The sequence below is a fragment of the Tetrao urogallus genome, assembly GCF_951394365.1.
Source record: "Tetrao urogallus genome assembly, chromosome: 4".
NCBI lineage: Eukaryota > Metazoa > Chordata > Aves > Galliformes > Phasianidae > Tetrao > Tetrao urogallus.
The window spans coordinates 49,898,993-49,920,322 of NC_136817.1; the positions used below are offsets into that span (position 1 = coordinate 49,898,993).

Consider the following 21,330-nt stretch of genomic DNA (forward strand, 5'->3'; position numbering starts at 1 on the left):
AGCTTTATTTATTCTTGTCCTGGTAATTGCCATTTCTGGATAAAACATCAGTGCCTCTACTCTGATGTTCTCTGATGTACAGATTCCCAGCAGGACAGAAGTAATTAATGCCTGCAGCTAGAATCTGGCCACATAGATCACCCACAAGTAACAGCACCAGCCCAGGAGAAGCCCAGAATGTCACAGGAAGCTGATCAACACAGCTGGATTTCCATAGCATCCCTCAGCCTCAGTTCACAGCCATCATGCTGTGTCTGGGTTCCCCAGCCAGCCAAGTCACTCTTAGAGGCATTGACCAACATCACATAACCAGGCAGTGAGCAGTTTAAAGCAGGAGCTTGTGCACAGCCATTTGTTTTCAGTGAAGCTCAGGATGAAGTACCATGCAAGAAACTGTATTTTGCAAGGCAGCCTGTGGTTAAGTCACGTGCCACATGTTAAATCCTACTGAGAGCAAAATTCAAGTGTCATCCCAATGTTTGTCCTTCCACTTCCCTAGCACTGGGTTTCAAAGTACAAGCCCTTTCCTTAGTAATCTTCTTATTGCTCTTGTTTAAAGTTAATTTTCTGTACCACACAGATGGCCCCCAGCATGAATGGTGCAGATGCTGGCTTTGACTCTTCAGACAAGAAAAACTGAAGCACCAGCCAAAGAATGCAGGGCTTACTCCTTTCCTTTTATCCTCCAATTATAACTCTAAAGATTGTAAGGCAAAAGCAGGCATCAAATATTCTTTCCTTACCATCTTAGCCAACAAGGTAACCCAGTATTTGCTAGAATTCTGATGAATAATTTGCTAGAATCCTGATGAATAATTTGCTAAATTTAATCTATGCTTGACCTAGCAACTAAGCACTGTCATGGTATACCAGAAGCAGTTACGGTGAGGAGGTTTCTTTTCCCAAGATGTACCTGTGCTGTTGGAGCTACATACTGATATCCAGTGCAGAAGGAAAAAAAAGTATAGCAAAGCCAATTGGTAACCACTATCTAACCCTCTCAGGCTCTGTAAGTACAGATGACAGCACAAAATGAAATGGAAATTTCCGCTCTAAATTCAACATGCAGAGTTATGCAGCAAAATCTTGTAGCATACAGCATGACAGGATCCAGCACTGGGGGATGCACTGACCTAATCATGCTCAGATCAGTCAGGTGACAGAAAGGTGTACGTAGATGCACTCTGTCCCAACATGTTCACAGTACTGAAAGGCATGTTTCACACTTGTAAGGAATAAGAGTTTGGCATGCTGAGCATCTCTAATGGAGTTTGCTATGTAGTCCAATCCCATAGCAAACAGACACTCTCCAGAAAATGTACTGTAGCTTCCTTGTTTATTTGGGCTGAAGACCCCACCAAAAGACCACTATTTCTAAAACACTTGCCCTAAGTTCACCTAAGTTTCACCACAGGCTTTCAGTTCTTATTAACAGCAGCACTTGCCCTGCAAATCTAAACCTAGATAGAGTTTCATATTGTTATCAGATTATCCACAAACAAAAGAAAGTTTTCCCCCCAAACAGGCTGCCTTTCAGAAGTCAGGATATTACTTGGAATATTTAATTAAACAAGTTTTGATTGAAGTACATTTGCAGACAACTTTCAGATTGTAAGGTCACTGGCTTTTTTTGGTCCTTCAAGGGTAGGCATGCTTTCCTTTCAAAACAAGATACTAAATTCAGCAGTATATAGAATGAATCTTAATAAAAGCAGAAGTCTTTTTTAGTCTGAGTTCTCAGATGTTTGGTCCTAAAAATCCTTACATGTTAAATAATGCATTTTTAATGCTGCCAAAATATCAAATACAATGAAGGTAGTAATTGTTCTATTTTACTCAGTCTTTCGTTGAAGGTTGTTTTTCTCTGGTTGAAAGAAGTGCTTTTCAAGAGCACTGACCAATTCATCCAGTTCTTTCTTCAGCTGCTCAGTGTCACTGTGAAACAAAATCCACATAGAAGAGAAAACATGTCACAGTGGAGTAGCTAAAAAGCACATTTTCAGTCTGAGGTATTGTTTTAGACAAACATTTTCTATCAATGATAGAAGTGTATATACATGAGTTCTTAGAGCCTTCTATAATAAGCATTGATTTTCATTTCCAGTTGATGTATGAAAGGCACTTAAGACTATGAACAAACATAAATCTATAATATAATGTAAAATAGACCAACAGTCAATTTGAGTTCAGAGTATCTCCTACTGCATTACAAATCATATACATTCAGTAACTCAAACTCGTGCACTTAACAGTATTTTCAGGTGAATTTTCATCGGTAAGAAAGCGTTATTATCATTAGAGTAGCAGTTGCTCATCTTTCAGTCTGTGCGACTTCTCAAGCTATTAGTCAAGGATATAATTACCAAATAAACTGGTTTAGAATATGCAACTGTAGAGTTGCATAGTAAGTAAATAAGTAAAGTAAGTAAGTAAATATAAATAAGTAAGTAAGTAAGTAAATGTAAGTGTAGCGGTACAAGCCTAAAGCAACAAAATATATGTTAAAAAAAAAAAAAAGAGGAGTATATCACTTTCATTTAAACAGAATGCTTTTCTCGATCTTGTTTTTACTGAATGTGAAACCAAGTTTAAAGAAATTTCAGCGCAAAAGAATTATTCAACACATTGTTCAGGATTGAAGCTTTATGCATATATATTTACGGAATAATAAAAGTGACTGTGGTAATATTATTCAATCATGAACAGCCTTTTCCCCACCAAAACATTACAGAGAAGCTGATCAGCCCCTATCACACAGCATTTACCCCTGTAGGTGACCATACCTGTTTCCAGGAGGTGCACAGAGTTCCGAATAGTATTTGATTTTTGGTTCTGTTCCACTGGTTCGCATTGTGGCCACTCCTCCATTAGCAAAAGTGAATGTAATCATTTGGCTACTTTTACTAGTAGGAAGTATCTGAAAATAGTAGGAACATAAATATATTTAACATTTACAAAGGGACTATAATCAATTCAAGACAAAACGCATGGTGTGATTCATATAATGTAACTAATGCATCAGATAAAAGCAAGCTGTGTTCTGTTTTCTTTATCAACTGTGTAGTCTTGTAACTACAGCAGGCAAATCACAACCTGACCCTCAACCTGGTAGTAAAACTGCTGTTAAACAGTATAATTAGATAGCTCATTTCAAATCTAGTCAACATTTCGACTGTAAACAGATTGTTCTGTGACAAACTTCCCCCAGGACAAAAATAAACATGGACCACTTAGCTTACACTTACAACAAGTTAATGCAGGATTGCTGCAGCACTACAGCAAGATCCTTCTACCTCCCTGTACAGACTGTCACCTTGGGGGTGAGAGGGGAGGAGGGGAAAGAGGGAGAGAGGGAGATGGGAAAAGAGACAGAAGAAAAGGAAAAAAAAATTAACCTTGATTTATTCCCCATCAAAACAAAACAAGCACTACAAATCAAATTCAACTTACAGTCAGGTTTGAACATACGTTTTATAGGGTATCCCTCTGTAGAATATTCGTATATGTACATATTTACGCATGATTCTGCATGGTAAAAGTACACTTACTGCTTTTTGATCTGGCTGGCTGCTGTCATACCCAGTAGTTAGATCCCTTATTCCAGAAACTTTAAATCTACCACACGATTTTGGATATGTGTCTTTTCCGTCATAATTCCTAAGGTTGTCAAAAAGCTGCTGAATCACTTCAGGATCATGGCAGATGAAATATGAAGCTTTGGTGATATGGAAGCCATATCTGGGAAGACATGTACCAATCAACTGAAGAAACAACAGCCTTATTAGTTATACACCACACACATTATACAACATTCTATAAAGCAAGAATCTGTGGATAACAGTAGCATTAGTTCACCCTGTTACAATTTTTTAAATGTCTTGACAGTTCAATTGCTCCATTTTACATACTTGAAGAGGGAAAGGTCTCCAGATACAAATTTCCTTAACAACTGAAAGTGAGAAACTTTGCTTCTAAACCAGAAGAAAAAATGATGCCACGAGATCTAAACACACAGGAAGAGAACAAAATATGTCTAAATATGTAACCTTGAGTGGACACTAACTGACCTCTTCTAACAACAGAATTTCCAGACGTTTTTCCAGACAAATTACAGAAACTGCTTTCCCATTGAAGTGTTTCTGTTGAACTACACTGTTCTGTCTATAATCTCTTTACATTACCGTCTCTTTACATTATCCATTTGCTGCCAAATAGCATGATGCCGAATCTGCATCAAAAACAACTTGCCTGCTAGCACTGAATTTTCAGAACAGCATGTTGTTAGAAAGCATACAAACCTGGGCTGGTTCTTTCAGTGATTCTTTCTAAAGATAAACAGCTGATGAGAATCTTTGATGCCTGGAGAAATCTGAAGGACAGAAGCTTTCACTAGCACTATTATGCTAGATATCTGGAAGGCTTCTGAAACAGCAACGTATTTATACTTAAGTGAACATCTTGAAGGTTAGTAATTGTTAAATCAATCTTGAGAATCCAGCAAGGAAATTAAAAAAGCCTACCTTACATTTGAAACAAGTGATGAACCCAATAGGACAATGTCCTTTTCCTTATCTACTTCAGCTTTGAGATGGGGTAGTAATGATAACAGGCCCTGCCTACTACACCTCCAAAATACTAAGCAGAGTTTCTTCTGCTCTACAAGCAGTTCACAAGATAACCCCAACTAGAATGGAAGGGAGCAGAAGAATGGAACACTATACTGGCCACAAACAATAAACAAACATCAATAACTCCAACGCAAACCAGGAAAAGCCCTGCCTTCCAGTTATCAAGCATCTGTTAATAAGACAGAGTTGTTTTCTTCCCCGTATATTTTCGGGTTTTCCACATGTGACCACGTGCAAGAAACACAAACAGTCTTCTGAGGTGCATCTACAGGATGCTTTCATGCTAAATAAGTCCGACCTTCTTAGCAGCTGTTTACACAGTAGACAAGTGGCATGGCTAAGTTCCACTCTGTTAAACATCCTGATTCTGAAGGCAACCTGAATCAGGTGTTTACTGAATAAGTACTTAAGTGAGCACATACCAGAGAAGGACAGCTGTCTGAATGTACACTTCCAACTACAAGCAGCAAAAAGAATTTCCAAGTCAGATACCATATTTGCAGTTCTAGACATGATTTTCTCTGTTTGTTTTACTGTTTTGTACTGTTTTCAGACTTCTGCTACATACAAGAGCTGATGAGTTCCACGGTTTTTCCAATGTTTTTGGCTCCTGATTCCTTGTTAATTTTTTGATGAAACAAGTATGTTTAGTGCTCTGAGGACTGGTGAAACAAGCAGCACAAAGGCTAAAGTTTTCCAAGAGTCTTTCTGCAAGATCCACCACAGCTTTCTTAGGGACACCACTGGAAATGAAGAGGTGGAAAGTATCCACCAGCCTGTGCTGCTCTCTCCTTTTTAACAGCCAACCTAGAAACCACATAAGGAATGCACCACCCTGCCCCATGGAATCCAACAGCCATTTCAGCTATTGATTTCTGCAGGTCTTGGAATGCGTTAAAGGAAAAAGAAAAAGGAGTGCCTCATATTCAAAGCTTTCAGGAGAATACCCAGTTGGATATAGCAAGCAGAGCCAGTCATAGTACATGAGCTGAATCAGCTTAAATCTGGGTATTCAAGAGCAGAAGGAAAATACACTGTCGATCAAAAAAGGAAAGACAGAATAATATAATAAAAATTCTAACTAAGTGCCAACTAGAATTAATTTAATCACAAGTAGTACTGCAAACAGGACAGAAATAAGCTAGACAGAATAAATATGCCAGAGCTACTTAGACACATTCTGCCATTAATGTTTTTGTGCATCTGGTGTGTTTAAGCACTATGAGCTCCACAGTGCACCAATACTGCTGGGGAAACAAAACAAAACAAAGTCCAATCTTTTGTACAAGAAAGAGCAGTGCTCAAGAGCCAAACTTTTCAAATGGGAGAAATCAATCAGAAAAACTAGAAAATGTTACAAACATCTCTTTAACAGAGTAAGAGCTAGGAAGGTAATCAATACTTTAAAACTACACAAAACCAAGTCATGTATGTAACTCCTGACGTAGGAGAGCTCATCAGATCACTGTTACCACACCTGTGTCTTCGTTTCTTTGCATACCATAGATTGCTATTAAGCAACTTACATGGAATGGAGAAAATCTGATATTAGACAATTATAATCAAACTCACTCATCATAGACAGCCTTCAGCTGCTGAGACAAAGACAAATTCCTGGTTGCCAAAAAGCTAGCCATCTCTGCAGTTATAACGGCAGCACTGACACCATCTTTGTCCAGAACCGCAGGGCAGCACATATACCCTAAACGAAGAAAAAAATATTATTTACATATTTGATGGATTATTTTTTTTAAGTAAGAATAATAGATAGTACTGGGGGGATAGCAGTGGGAGTGGAGTGGAGTGTAAGACAGGCTGTTGCTTAAAGGAGAACCGAATACTGCCATAGTATTTATTTTTGGTTTAATTCTATGCTGTTTATTCAGCATAGACTAAGATTTGAAAAATTGTTTCTCTTGTAATCAAAATTAATTTCAATAAGCATTTAATGAGTTTTCAGCACAGATTTGTTTTATATTAGTGCCACGTGCTCCTGAATATCTTTGGAACTGTTATAAAAAAAGAAATGCCACACTACTAGAACAGTGCAAGTGCGAGACTCTGAAGTGTGATTACCCCTGCATATATATCATATACCTCCGTATATGGTAACACTGAGAATTATCCATTATATAGTCACATTTTCACTGTTTGCAGATACTGAGATACTCAAGAAATTGCATGACAACTTTAAAATTTTTGTTTCATGTACTTTCAGCTTACATACATCTTTGCAGCTTACTAATATTATTTGAGGGATATTTTACTTTATTTTGCTCATGGTTAAACTTAGCTTAAAGATGTCAGCTATAAATACCCCATTTGAAGCCTAAAAAATGTGCCTTTTTTCAAAAACTTGTAGAGAATGGTACTGCTAAAGACTTATAGACGCTGAGTTCACATCACCATAGTTGGTGCTACATAGAGATTAGGATTGCATACTAGTAATACCAGTCACCCAAGTGGATGATATCAATAACTCCCATTAAGGTCAGCATTGCCATTTTTTGAGAGTAGAACACTTTCACTATTTTAAAGGCTACCAGAACAAAGCATACTTTCTTACCTATCGCCTCTTCAAATGCAAAAAGAACAGCTTTCCCTTGATCCATGAGCTGCTTGGCACGGTTCCCCATCCACTTAAAACCTGTCAGCGTCTCCTACAAATGTGATGACAAAAATCCCACAGACTTTAAAAATAAAAGCAATTAGTAGGAAAGCAAATCAAAGTACATCCAGTAATCTTCTAACAACTTACCTCAAAGTGAAAACCTTCCTTTAGTGCAATTGCTCTCAGGATTTTGGAAGAAACTGTGCTTGATAACATGTAGACATCTTTAATGGCACAAGCATCCCTGTTTTGATTTTTCCAGCAAGTGAAGATCCACCAACCTAACAGAGCTCCCAGCTCATTTCCAGAAAACACCTTCCATTCACCACTAGAGAGAGAGAAAAAAAAAATATAGAATTTAAAGGGCAGTACTGGAAAAACTTCTACTGGTTCTTACACATATGAAGAATGGCAAATAAAACTACATCTGAATTCCAAGTAACAGTAACAAGATACCTCATGTTCATTAAGAAAAAAATATATATATTCCCCAAAGAATCCTGGAATGCTTATTGTCCTCCTCCATCATATGCACCAGCTAATAAGTTTATCCAAATACAAAAAAAGTGATATTTCTGGCATATTTTAAATTAAAAAAAAAAAAAAAAAAAAAACACGAAAAACCAACCCAGATACAAATTTAAAAAAACAATGATTACAGACATGCACAGACATGAAAAGTACAGTTCTCGTGTGATCAGTATTTTTGGTCGACTTGGTGACAAATATTTCTTTTAATGACAAATACTTCAATCTGTCACTGAAAAAAACACCCATATATATCCATGGTTCGAACAGGAAAAATTGAATGTAAAACCAAAAAACAGAGGTCAAAATTACCCAGAAAATCCCAGTCATGAAAGGGGAGAAAGACATTGTCAGACTGACAAAAATCGAGACCTACAGTAAAAATACCTGTTGTGAAAGCAAAGCAGATGCACCTCCTGCACTTACTGATGCCAGCAGGCATTAAGCAATACAGCAACAATTTAGCATAAGAATGTGTCCTAGCAGGGGTTTCTGTCAAAGAAGTACAGATACCATAGAAGCCTGTGTTAGTATTTGATTAGTGTATGAAAAGCTTCAGTGGAATTTAGACATAATGCAGGATCAAAAGTTAGATAACTATTAAGACTGGCTAAACAATTAGCAAAGCAGCAGGAGAATGAGAGCACTACACTCTCAGTAGTGGTGCATACAATAAACTAACACCCCTTCTAAGTATCCCATAGCCATAAGTTTTAAGACAAAAAGCATGGGTGATTTTGCGTTCTTGCTTTAACCCATTGTAACTAGCACAAATTAAAGCTTTTTATGCATTTTCCTCACTGCTCACTTCCCAGCTAAGGCTGAGACAGGAGATACAGTGGAGAGGGCCAGTTAGCTCATCCTACTTAGGCAGAGAAGCCTCCTTAGATCATGCTATGAAAGGAAAGGGTAAAAAAACAAAACCTAAGCCCAACAAACAGGAAAGCCAAGACCAACAAACAAACCAATTATTCTTTATTCCTGAGATTATCTGGTAACTACAGAAGTTATGCAGAACATTCAAGTTATTTCTCAGTAAACACAATATAGAAGTATGTTCGTCAGTCTTCTGAAACATTTCTATCTGAAAACCTTTAAAGAAGTAGAGCATTCATAACAGCTCGCATATCTCCGTGCATACCTCAAGTGCAAATGTCAAATAAGTATTCAGGCTTTCTTGTGGAGTCTAATTTTAATCACTATTTAAGTTACCACTGTGATCTTCTGCATACAGCCCCCTCACATTTCTATATGGTTTTAGTCTAAAAAGGACAAATGTAACTATTCTACCTTCCTCTGCAATACAGGTAGTCAGAATCCCTCAAATTACTCTAATGTTTAAGTCCAAAATGGTTGTATTTATTTGTTGCCATACCTTTCTTGTTTCTCTGCCACTGCAAGTCGATCAGCATCTGGATCATTTGCTAAAATGATTTTTGCCCCATCTCTTTCAGCCAGAGCAAAAGATAAGGTCTGAAAACAGTGGCAAGCAACATCAGGAAAGTGTTAATACTCCCAAATATTTTCACATCCCTTACAGACTTCAAATAACTTTCCCAGTTTATTTAATTTCACTCAACTGCATGATGAGTCTCAAACAACATGTAACCAATTCACAGATAGAAGCCTGGCAAGAGCAGAGCACAGGCAGGATATTTAACTTCACCTACACCATTCCACTTCTGTTGTTACAGCCAGTAGGATCTTCACAAAAAAAATGATCATACTCATATCAGAAAATCTAGTCTCCTTATTGTCAGGATTGCCCCTGATCCAATCGTAGTTTGAGAACAATTTCAGCCTTGGTATTTCAGACGTGAGCTGTAAAAACTTTTAAGAATTGACTAGGAAGATCTCTACTTTTTATTTATTCTTTTATTTTAAATAGGAATTCTATCACTTTGCTCTAGGTGAAGATGCTGCACATTCTGTTAGCAGAACAAAGTACAGTTTAAAGTTATGGATAATTATTACCTGACTGCCTCATAGAGAGTTACGAATTTTAATGAAATTATACCAGGAAATTCTTTGATAAATGTAAAAATAACCAGAAATAAACAGTGAGACATTGCAACTTCTCAGAAATACACATATACGCTGTATTTAGAATATTAAGAAATATTAATGATATGTATTTACCAGAACACCTTTGCCTTCTTCAGGATTTGGATACTTCACTGTGGGAAATTCTGGATCAGGATCCTTCTGCTCCGGAACAGCAAAAGGAGGTCTAAGATCAAATGCCTTGAAGGCCAGCTGCACAAATTTATGACCTACACCATGCACAGAAGTATGAACAAATTTCAGGTTTGTTTCCTTGTTTATTTTCCTGAAATAAAAGAGATTAATAATAAAAACTTGAGTATGACAGAACATTCAGCATGAAAATTCACTATGTTCAGAAACCTATGTGACTCAGTATTCTATGGTACTGTTAACATGATAAACTAAAGAGGTCATTTTTTAAAGGCAATGACTTCTAGATTGATTTAACCTCATTTTTCAGATCTGTGAGTTACTGTAGGTATCCATTGTTCTGGTACATGCAAATTACTGGAAAGACAGTAATACACTCTATACACACCAAAGGAGGTGAGTGGAAAATAAATACAATTGACTGAGTCCTCATCCCCAGCTCTGGAATGCAAGCCATCTGATCACGGATAGTTAAGATTGTGATATAACAGGTTGCTGCTCATTTAATTTACAAAAAGAAACATCCACTTAATTTTATTGAGTAAAGTTTATATCAAGCAAGTGACAGCAATACATATGTGCAAGGCTCCCAAAGTCACCAGAAACATATGCAAGAATGACAGAGTATGACCTCCTTCTGTCAGACCAGTCTGGCCCACTTTAAGGCTGTAACCCCAGAACATTAAATTTCATAGTCAGCATCAACCCTTAGCTTTCCCCTAGCTGCACACAGTAGCCCCATTTGGCTGATGCACAGTCATATTAACACAGGAAGATAATCCAATCAGAAATGAATCACCCACCTTACTGGTTCAGGTTCTTACCAGACTAAGTTTATGAACTGACTTACTATGTAATGACACAGCTGCCAGTATTACCACAAAAGATCACAAGAATGCGAATACAGGGAGGGAAAATGCAGCAGAATCACAGCTGCCTTGTCTTAAACTGCCATGAAAAATCCCGTATTCTTAACAGAGTTAACATTACTTACCTGTGAAAGCATTGTTTCTGTATGTCTTTGAAATATTCCTTATTGATAGTGGCATACGGGTCATGGAGTAGCGCACTGCTGTCAATTTGTTTATCGTCCCAAGCCTGAGGCCACGGCTCCTTATTCTCCTCAATGGCCTGAGAAATTCCTTTATCATGAGGGGAAATTATCTGAGCACCATTTTCCCAGTAAACCTGAATGATAACAAGGGTAAGAGCTCATTTTTGTCATTAATACGGTAGAATAGTTTTGCCATTTTTTGTTGGCTAAGATGTATTTGATAGAGTATTACAGTCAATTCCACTGAAGAATAACCAGAGTAATTCTCTGTTCTTATTCTCAATGTTTCCCCTGAAGTCCTACTTTTGTTCTACAAAAAAAGCTATTAAGCTTTATCAGAGCACGCTGAAATTCATAATGAAACACAAAACAAGGCTCAGCTCACTTACTGAGAAGATTCAAATATCAACCTGTCTGCTAGCTTTGGGATTGATAAATTCCCCAAGATATTTCCTCTCAATTTTTAGATAATCATTAAGTATAAAACCATACTTTAGAGGAAGAAAGTGTCAAAATAAAAATGAAACACTTCTACTACAAAAAAGAACTAAGAAAGAAGGCACAAGAATCTTGCAGCTGTCTACAGCAGCAGCGTTGCCACAACAGCAAGCACAAATTCATGTAAGCTTCAAGACATTCCTCACCTGCAGTCCTTTATTTTTAAAAAATTGCTTATACATCCAAGAGCAGGTTTTATGCTTATCTATAAACAGAACTGTGTTTTAATTTAGACAGTTGTTTGCACACTTCCTCCTACTGATGTTTTGCAAGCTACATCTTTAAGGAAATACACCTAACAGCACCTGGGTCATGTATACATGTACATCAAATAACAAAAACACCAGCAAAAATGAAGTTGATTAACAAAGTAATTGATGAAACATCCAAACGGATGTGAAAAAGCTGCCAAGATTAATACATTTAAAAAAAAAAAAAAAAAAAAAGGACAGTTCAAACAGAAGTTCTGAAGGAACAGACAGGGAGAAATCATCTTGTCTAATACCTCGCTTTTCTATTGTAAAAGACAAAGAAAGACCTCCTGACCTTTGTTTTTGTATTCTGGAACAGTCTGTATATGACTAGACCAGGTATGCGATTGGCAGACAGGCCGCTCAGCCATCTGTCATTTGTTTCTTGAAACACACACACAAAAAAAGCACACTGATAATTGTATCATTTAGACAAAAAAAAATATGCTATGTGAAATTAATGGAATTCAATCCAAGTGTCTTTTTACAAGCAACTCATTAAGCTTATTAAATATTTTAAAGCATTCCAAAAGTTCCAGAACTATACTTATCTTTCTGCTTTATAGAGCTAAGATATTAATTATGTTATTACTGTAACACGTCACTGTTTAGATCTAGATCTCAAGAATCCAATTACCTGTTCATTTCGTCAGTAACACAATAGGAACTGCATACAATGGTATTAATATCTCTACATGGAAAAAATGATTAAAAAAAATAACAAAAATGAAAAAAAATAGGTCATTTAGGAATACCTTGTAACCATTATCTTGCTTTGGATTATGGGAAGCTGTAACCATAATTCCAGCACAAAGCTTCAGATGAGTTACCGTATACGGCTGTAAAGAGAAAAGATTAACTGAACTGGAATATGAAAAACATTACAGGAGATTTTATGGTATGTAAATGAGAATGCTTCCATACTGCCAAATAAAAAGGTCAGGATATGATTCCTGCAGACTGAATCCCTAAAGGAACAGCTACACTTGCTCCACCAGGATCCATGTGATACAGCCTTAGCTCTTGCCATCACTTGACATTTACCATAAACACACCAAGTGTATTTAGTGCTGTTTCAGATAGGCTCACTGGAGTAACGTTTTTACAGAAGGAAGCTGAATGCATCTGTTGTGTGCTTCAGAATGACATGAAACACTTCAGATCTTTAAGAGTTAAAGTGCTGGGGTAATGACAGAAGTCTGCGGAGGGCAACCAGAACTAAAGCTGCAGCATTCTCATCCATATCGTCTTGTGAGAGCAGTTCTTGAAACAGGAAATGAACCTGGGGGTCCTGGTCAATGCTCAGCTGAACATGATGCAGCAGGGTGCCCAGGTGGCCAAGAAGGCCAACAGCATCCTGGCTTGTACCTGAAATAGTACAGCTACCAGGAGCAGGGAAGTAACTGAACCTTTGTATTCAGCACTGGTGAGGCCACACCTCAAGTATGTGTTCAGTTTTGGGCCCCTCACTATGAGAAAGACATTGAGGCCCTGGAGTGTGTCCAGAGAAGGGCAACTAAGCTGGTGGGAGCTCTGGAGCACAGGCCTTAGGAAGAGCTACTGAGGGAGCTGCAGTTATGTAGTCTGGAGAAGAGGAACTCAGGGGTGACGTTATTGCTCTCTATAACGGGGGTCGGACTCTTCTGTAACCAGTGACAGCACTAGAGGGAATTGCCTCAAGTTGCACCAGGGGAGACTGAGGCTGGACATTAGGAAATATGGTGGTCAGGTGCTGGAATGGGCTGCCTGGGGAGGTGGTGAAGTCACCAACCCTGGAAGTGTTCAAGGAACGTTTAGACATTGTGTTGAGGGACATGGTTTAGTGAGAAATATTGCTGATAGGTGGATGGTTGGACTGGATGATCTTGTAGGTCTTTTCCAACCTTGGCGATTCTGTGATTACAGTGATTCTATGATTGGAGAGAGCTATTATAAACTAGTCCAAGCAGATACAGTCAATTGAAAATAAAGCATTATTCATGACTAGAGGTCCAGTTCAAGTTCAATTCTGGCTGTTTAACAGCAAATACAATCAGCTACATCTCATGCAACACTGCTTTAACTTGTCTTGTGAAGAATGCAGACTTAAATCTACCAAACTTTGTATCAATACAAGCATTTACACACTAAGTCTCCATCCCTCCATATCCTTATCCTTCCAACTCAGATATTCTAAGATCACCATGGGTCCCTTTCAGCTCAGGATATTCTATCACTCTGTTAAGCTAGAGACTATGAAATGACTTCTTCAAGAAATGTGCCCAAAAGCATGAATGGGCACAAATACTGTCACTGGGCACTCACTGTCGCAGATATTCTACTCAGCTTCTTTCTTCTACTGCTATGGATGTTGGAAATCAAACATAGCTAAGTAAACATAAAGCAAGCAGTCTAAGCAGTTAGAACTTAAAAAGTTCAAGATGTTTTGTCTACTTTTCCTTAATATAAGTATTAATTTTTGATATCTCACAGAATTTGTATGCATATAAAAAGATTTAATAGAGAAACATACCACAAAAGGTGTTGGTGTTACGTCAGAGAAGAGATAAACTGGAACTCCCTGACTGATGAATGTATTAGCAGCGAGTCTTGCAAACCTAAATAACAAGAAAAGAAGCCTTGGAAATATATTCATTCTCTCATCCATTTGTTCCCTAGAATTTCAGTTTTTCCTCCCCTCACTCCAATTAATAAAATAAAATAAAGGAAATCATTATACACAACTTAAACGTGTTCCTTCCCCATTCCTTAAAGACAAAACACAACTATAAAAACTGCCTTGGCATTAAGAAAATAAAAATACTATAAATCCTTCAAATTCCTTCCAGAGAAAGAGAAAATGCTGTTGAAGCAGTCATAAGACCATGAAGAATCATGTAAGACATCTATAAAATACTACCTGAAAAGTACCTTTTGCTACTACCTCCACTTGAAAGGTGGGCACGAGCATCAAATCCAATCACAACTCCTCTCTTTTTTAGGTCACTGAAATTCTTCTCAAGGTATCTGCAAAATCCCTGAAGACAATAACAAATTCACTTCATTAATATGATCTCAGCATTTCATTTCTCATTGGATTAAGATGACTGCTAAGATGTTGACATCTCACTGCACACATCTCACTGAACTGGATTGGGATTCAGTTCAGGATCAATAAACATCATGAAATGACAAAAACCTTCAAATCAAAATAATAAAATTTGACAGCATTTAAGCACTTTTCCAAAAATCAGAACCAGCTCCAGAAAGAACCAGGTAACATGGTTAGTCTCATCTGCAGATACAGAAATTATTAATTCTTTAAGATATCAGATAAGGAAGTGAACAACTGGCCAACATTTCAGCTGTGGTTTAACCCTGCGGGTGGCTCAGCACCACGCAGTCATTCACTCTACAACTGCTTAACAGGAACTATAAATATCAGTGTGTTATCAACATCATTCTTCTCCAAGAGCCAAAACATGGCATCATACCAGACACTGAAAAAAAATGCATCCCAGTTGGCACTAAGACAGAAATGAATCTCACCCTTAGTAATGAAAGGATGCTTGTTTAGGTCAATGATACAATGATACACCAGCAGTCCAAGATACAGTAATTCTAAGGACTTTATTTTTTAAGCTCCCTCCAGGTAGATTGACTTTAGTACCTATACATGTATGTAAGTTCAGCCAAATGCTGGTTAGCTCTGTTTTCCTCCTTTTTCTTTTTTATTAGTAAAAACCATGTACTTCCCTAGAATGCCCATTTGCTTGTCATAAGTGAGGCCCTTCCATTCCTGGATCCAACCAGTTGAATGAAATAATACGATGAATACAATACCTGAGTTGTCTGGATAATAGTCAAGTCATTCATATGAGAAATTCCTGCTCCCATGGCAGCTCTCAGCCCAGCTGTGCCAAATTCCATTCGTGAGCCAAAGTATTTCTGTAGTTCTCCCACATTTCCTTCAGCAACTAGTTCCTTCACTATTGCAGAAGTTTTGGGATTCTGTAGATATAAAATTCAGATATTCTGAAAGTGTTTTTTGCGTGTGTGTGTTTTGTTGTTGTTTGTTTGGTTTTTTTTTAGACACATTTAAGCTTCTTAATAGAACTGACATCCTTCCCCACGATCTCTGCTGGCTTATTTTGGTATTACAACACAGTGCACTGCTTTGGGAACCTCAGAACTTTTGCTACATTTCCTGAATTTAAAGTCAGTACAAGAGGGACAGTAAAAAAACAGACTGGTCAGGAGATAAATAATTGGCATGAAATGTATTTGTGAGTAGTGCTTGTGAAAATCCATGAAGTGCCACAGTCATGATTACAGCCAAACTATTACAGGCAAATCTCACACTGTGCAGAGCAGCGAGAGAAAGGTCCCATCCTACCTATTATGAATGATGAAAAGTTTCTTTTCTAAGTCTTCCTCCTTTTGTTGGTGTATTGCTTGCATGGTACAACTCCTACCAACTCCTCATTTTTGGAATTAGTGAAGCCTTGTATGCCCCAACATCTCAATAACGTGGGATTTGTCAGGCTTAACATCAGTTCAATTCCCTGAATGCTGATGAGCCAGGAGGACAGATGGCACTCTCCAGCCACCAAGCAACAGTGTTATGCAAAGCAGCAGCGTGCTCCTCGGGTTACTCACAGCACCATTACATGCTCTTCATGCTGGAGTACAAAGATTATTATTTCCAAATGAACATAAGCTTTGATTCCTGGTCAACCAACTGACCTCGAGAAGGTCAGGGACTTGATTGTTTCTTGGATAACTTAGATATGCTGAGATCAAAGGAAAGCCTAGCAGATCATCCTGGGCAAAAAAATAAATCTCTCTCTGTATTTTTTTTTTTTCTGCAGCTGAAGAACATGCATAAAGCAGTCATGGGAGTAAACTTTTTATATAAAGATGTAAGGACTCTGTGCAAACTGATACCAGTTTGGATTACCAGGCAAGCCAACTGTGTTTTTCTTAAACATTACAATATGTTCATCATTTGTGGACACAGCCTGCCCTAATTACTGATCTATGCACCTGCTGAAGGGCAGGCATGACAGTCTAAATAAAAGCTAATGAGCCTTTGCTGATAATCAGCAAACTATATACTGCAGAATACCACTGAAGAAAAAAGAATTGTTTTTTCTACTGAGCAATTAAGTAACCCTGAATTATTAACTTCCAGTTTAAGAATTAGTAATTTACCAGTCCAGGAATGCTGGCAACTTAACCTTCCTTGCAGGAACAGGACAAGAGTATGAGAATATTGATCTGTCTGATTACAGCAGCAGGTGTTATGATACAAGGAAAAACCATCAGTGCAACTTGCCCAAATGTTACCTCCTCACACAAAAAGTTATTTAACTGAACCCACGCGAACTGAAGGCCCCAGAGATGTTTCATCACTGCAAAAGTTCTTCCAATGTTTTTGAAGTATCAGGATGGGTACTGAGTAAACAAGTTTTATTTTTAATAAAAACAGAAGCCAACTTCTATCCATGATTTTATGCATGATAATAAGAAAAATGAAAAATATGATACTTCTGTAACGCATATGGTGATGAAATAGCCTGTAATATACACAGTAATTGTTACCTTGGTAAAACCTTCCAGCAAAGTCAGCAGGGCCATTTCCATATGCAAGGGTTTGCTCTTGCAAACTACTATTTTGCAAGAAACATGCAGCTTATCATCATTAAATATTAACTTCTCCCTTCAAATTAAAAAGCTATCCTTGCCATGAAGGGGTCTCTTAAAAAAAAAAAAAAAAAAAGTGTAAATGGGCAAGGGTTATATTGGATTAAAGGTATTGCTCAGTGCAAACACTGTAGGAATTTCTCCCTGGCAAGTGAAATGACAGAAGCACAGCAATGACACCTTACTGTTTTTGAGCAATCAGCAATGAGGCTTTGCATACTGGTCAAGTAGTACTGCAGTCAAAGATGCTATTACTAACCAAGAGCACACCTTCCAAAAAGGTACAGATCTTCAGGGGATGTTGAATTAGACTTCAGTAGGAATTCATGAGATAATTGGAATCACCAATAAAAATGATTAGACAGAACACTGGAAAATAATTAACATTAGTTGGAGAAGTTATCTTATTAATATCAGGCACCCTTGAAACCAGACTGTTTTCTCAAAAATCCATTAAACTGAGAAAAACTTACACAAAAGCTTATTGAAATCTGAGAAGATAACTTTGCATATATATATATATGTATATGTTCTGTGCTTTTGAGAATAGCCTTGAAGTAAGCAGGCCACCTACCAAAGCAGCATGTTCCACCCCTACCTACGTACTGCGCGGCGATGGGCAAAGGGCAGCCACTGACAGCACCTCGGGGACAGCGTGCTCCAAGTGAACAACTGCCATGTGTAGGGACACCAAGCGCCAACCACCCATAGCACAGCCAGGCCCGATCTGCGCAGGAAATGCAGCGACGGGCAGCTCCGTCAGCATTCCCAGAGCACGGCCACGCAGGAAGTCTGTTTAGACATGTGGAATATGGAAATAAAGAGATGCTTTTCCGTCTACATGCAGCACGGTCAGGGTCAAAGCAGACGGAAGCAGAGAGACGTCCTCAGATGTCCGAACATCTCCGTAGGAACAGACACGACGCACACTACAGCAACAGCAGGAAAAGGCAGAAAAAGACCCCGGAGACGGGAACGCCCAGCAACCCGCACGCCAGCGAGATGGCCGGACGGGTAGCGGGACTCCCGGCACTGAGGCAGGCCCACGCGGATGGCTGGAAACGGCGCTTCAGCAAACACAACACGGAGGACCCGGGAGCTCGGAGGGGCTCCGAGGCACGGCACAGCAGCGCGCTCCCGCCCTGAGCGCTGCGCGTCCGGCAGCTCCCTCTGCAACAGGCGCGGTCAGGAACAAGAGGGAAAGGCAGCGTTCAAAGAAACCCGGCAGGGCGCCCGCAGTCTCACCTTGTCCCACTGCAGCCACCGCTCGGCCTCGCACCTCAGCGCCGCGTCCCCCGCCGAGCCCTGCACCGCCATGCCGCTGTCCCAGCCGCTGTTTCAGCCGCAGTCGCCACCCCGCCGCTTCCCTCTTCCGCGGCGCGTCCGGGACCGGGCCGCCCCGCCTCAGCCCCGCCCGCTGCCGGCCGAGTTCAGGGCCGGGCCTCAGCGCTTTCCCAACCCCGGCGGACGGCTCCGGGGGTGGCGGCTGCTGCCCTCCCGTGGCCGGGCCCGGCCCGCGTACCCGCAGCGCTCGGGACTTGGAGCGGCACCCGCCGGGTGCACCGCTTTCTCTCTGCAAGACGCCCCCTTGGGCAGTGCTGTCAGACGGTCGCAGCTCTGTTCCCACTGAGCGGGGCTGAGAACCCGCTTCGTGCAAAGAGCTTCTTCGGTATTGCAAATGTTCACATTAAAGAGTAATTTTATTTCAACACAGTTCGCTGCTAATTACATCCCGTCTGGTCTGAGTTGCTCACTGCTACCAAGTGACACTATTTCTGTTATCATGTGGACTATGAATCACATATTAATGACAGGTACAAGCAATTAGAATAATGAGCTCCCCTTGCACACCTGCAGGGTGACCTCATTGCAGCCTTTCAGTACCTACAGGTAGCCTATAATCAGGAGGGAAGTCAACTCTTTGAAAGAGAAGATAACAGCAGGACAAGGGGAAAGAGAGAAGATTTAGGTTGGATGTCAGGGAGAAGTTGTTTACCAAGAGAGTGGTGAGGTGCTGGAACAGGCTGCCCAGAGAGGTTGTGGACACCCATCCCTGGAGGTGTTCAAGGCCAGGTTGGATGGGCCCTGGGTAGCCTGGTCTGGTATTAAATGCGGAGGTTGGTGGCCCTACATCTGGCAGGGGGTCTGGAGATTCATGATCCTTTAGGTTCCTTCCAACCTGGGCCATTCTGTGATTCTTACATAAATCTTCACAGAAGTAACAAGATGGAGAGATGTTTGGAAACCTGTCACTGTCCAGAATTGTTCCACTGAGCGCACATGGACAGGAGTAGTCCCACATACTGTGTACAAAGGTGTTAATGGATATCCTTCCTCATCATTTATCAGAACAAATAACAGATAAAATGCTCTTTTTGTAGGTGAAGATTGATACAGACACTGAGTCCTTAACTTTGTAAAGCACTCCAGCAGTCCTACAAGCAAAAGGAGTGGGAACAGATCAGCAGATCCTCAGAGTCTCCTTTTTCTCTGGAGTGCCTCAAACACATTTTCTTTAAGACAACAGAGGAAAAGGGCCGCAAGGATTCATCACATAGCACAACTTACTGAAAATCCATGTTAAAGTCCCTGTCCAGTACCTTCTGGGGCTGCTCCATGTTCAGAAACACCCTACTCGCAGTGCCACACTCCAGAAACTTCATCATCCAAAGGGATTAAAAGACATGGAAAAAAGGAAGATCAGCCAACTGCTTTGCACAAGTGCTTTCACTTGTGATTATCATCATTTTCATGCAGTTAATACAGTCCAAGTCCTTTCAAAGTACCAGATAATCTCACAATTAGATCCTTCTTCATCACTTTTCCCAGGAAGTAAACTCCAAGAAAGATTTAGAAAGCCAGTGTTTTCTCATGAGAGCACTGAGGTGTTGAATTATCAGACAAAGGTTGTATGTGCTTGACCACAGACTGAAAAACAGATAAAATCAAGTCATAAAGGGTGGTGCCATTTTCTTTCCCTCCTCTTCCCCCCCCCCCCTCCCCCCCAGCTGTTACCCCAACCAGTCAAATTTAGAAGAAAAAAAAAAATCAACAGATAAAATGAGTCATTTTACTGACTATACACTTTCTGGGAACTTCAGATGCTGTAATTAATCCTTCTTGCATCTTTTCTGTGAGGACTTCTAAATTATTCAAATGAATACTAGAATTCCAGTGAGGGACTTTACTGCTTTACTGTGTGGGTGACAGCACTGGCCCAGGCTGCCCAGAGGTTGTGGGCTCTCCTCCTTGGAGATCTTCAGAAGGCACCTGGCCATGGGCACTTGCTCTGGTGTCCCTGCTGGAGCTGTGGCTGGACTAGAAGGACCCAGAGGTCCCTGCTAGCCACAGCTGTGCTTCTGGTGATATGTGAGCTGTTGTTTGTTGTATAACATGGCTGTTAACAAGTTCACCTTAGCTGCAGCTTCTGAAAGGATATAAAACTTTTCCTACTTCATGCAGTCTAAAGATGCCAAGCTATTTTATTAGTTTTCACTTCATACAGCATCTTGGAATACCAGTGAGAGATGGAAGAGTGGGACATTTTGTTTCTGTAGTACAGATTGACTGGCAGACACAGCACAATTAGAAAAACGCATATAGCCCTCACAATAGGGTGTTGTCTCAAATAAAGAAACGTTCTCATGACCCAGTGAGAGGGGAGGGGTAAGTAAGTGAAGAGAAGGAAGGATATTGTGGAAATTGCATTCTTGGTTTGAATTTTTGTATTTGTTCTTCATTTCTGTGGTTTACCAGCTAACACAGGATGTATCCATTTCTTTTATGTTTCCACTTGGAATTTTTTTCTCTATTGTTAACTTCAAGCCACTTGTTCATGAGTAGCAGATATTTTCTAACTTCCACAGTTTGCGTAACTCC

At 39.6% G+C, this 21,330-nt stretch overlaps 1 protein-coding gene across 1 annotated transcript; it reads right to left on the minus strand.

Moving 5' to 3' along the window:
* Positions 1-1,832: 1,832 nt before the first annotated feature.
* PGM2 (phosphoglucomutase 2) lies at positions 1,833-18,768 on the minus strand (the record flags this gene model as incomplete). Its single annotated transcript, XM_079535081.1, has 14 exons — positions 1,833-1,935; positions 2,784-2,917; positions 3,549-3,738; positions 6,201-6,330; positions 7,195-7,288; positions 7,387-7,567; positions 9,143-9,240; positions 9,907-10,096; positions 10,958-11,151; positions 12,522-12,605; positions 14,279-14,363; positions 14,677-14,783; positions 15,589-15,756; positions 18,697-18,768. 14 exons carry the CDS (start codon positions 18,766-18,768, stop codon positions 1,833-1,835), a joined length of 1,830 nt encoding a protein of 609 aa, XP_079391207.1.
* Positions 18,769-21,330: the final 2,562 nt, after the last annotated feature.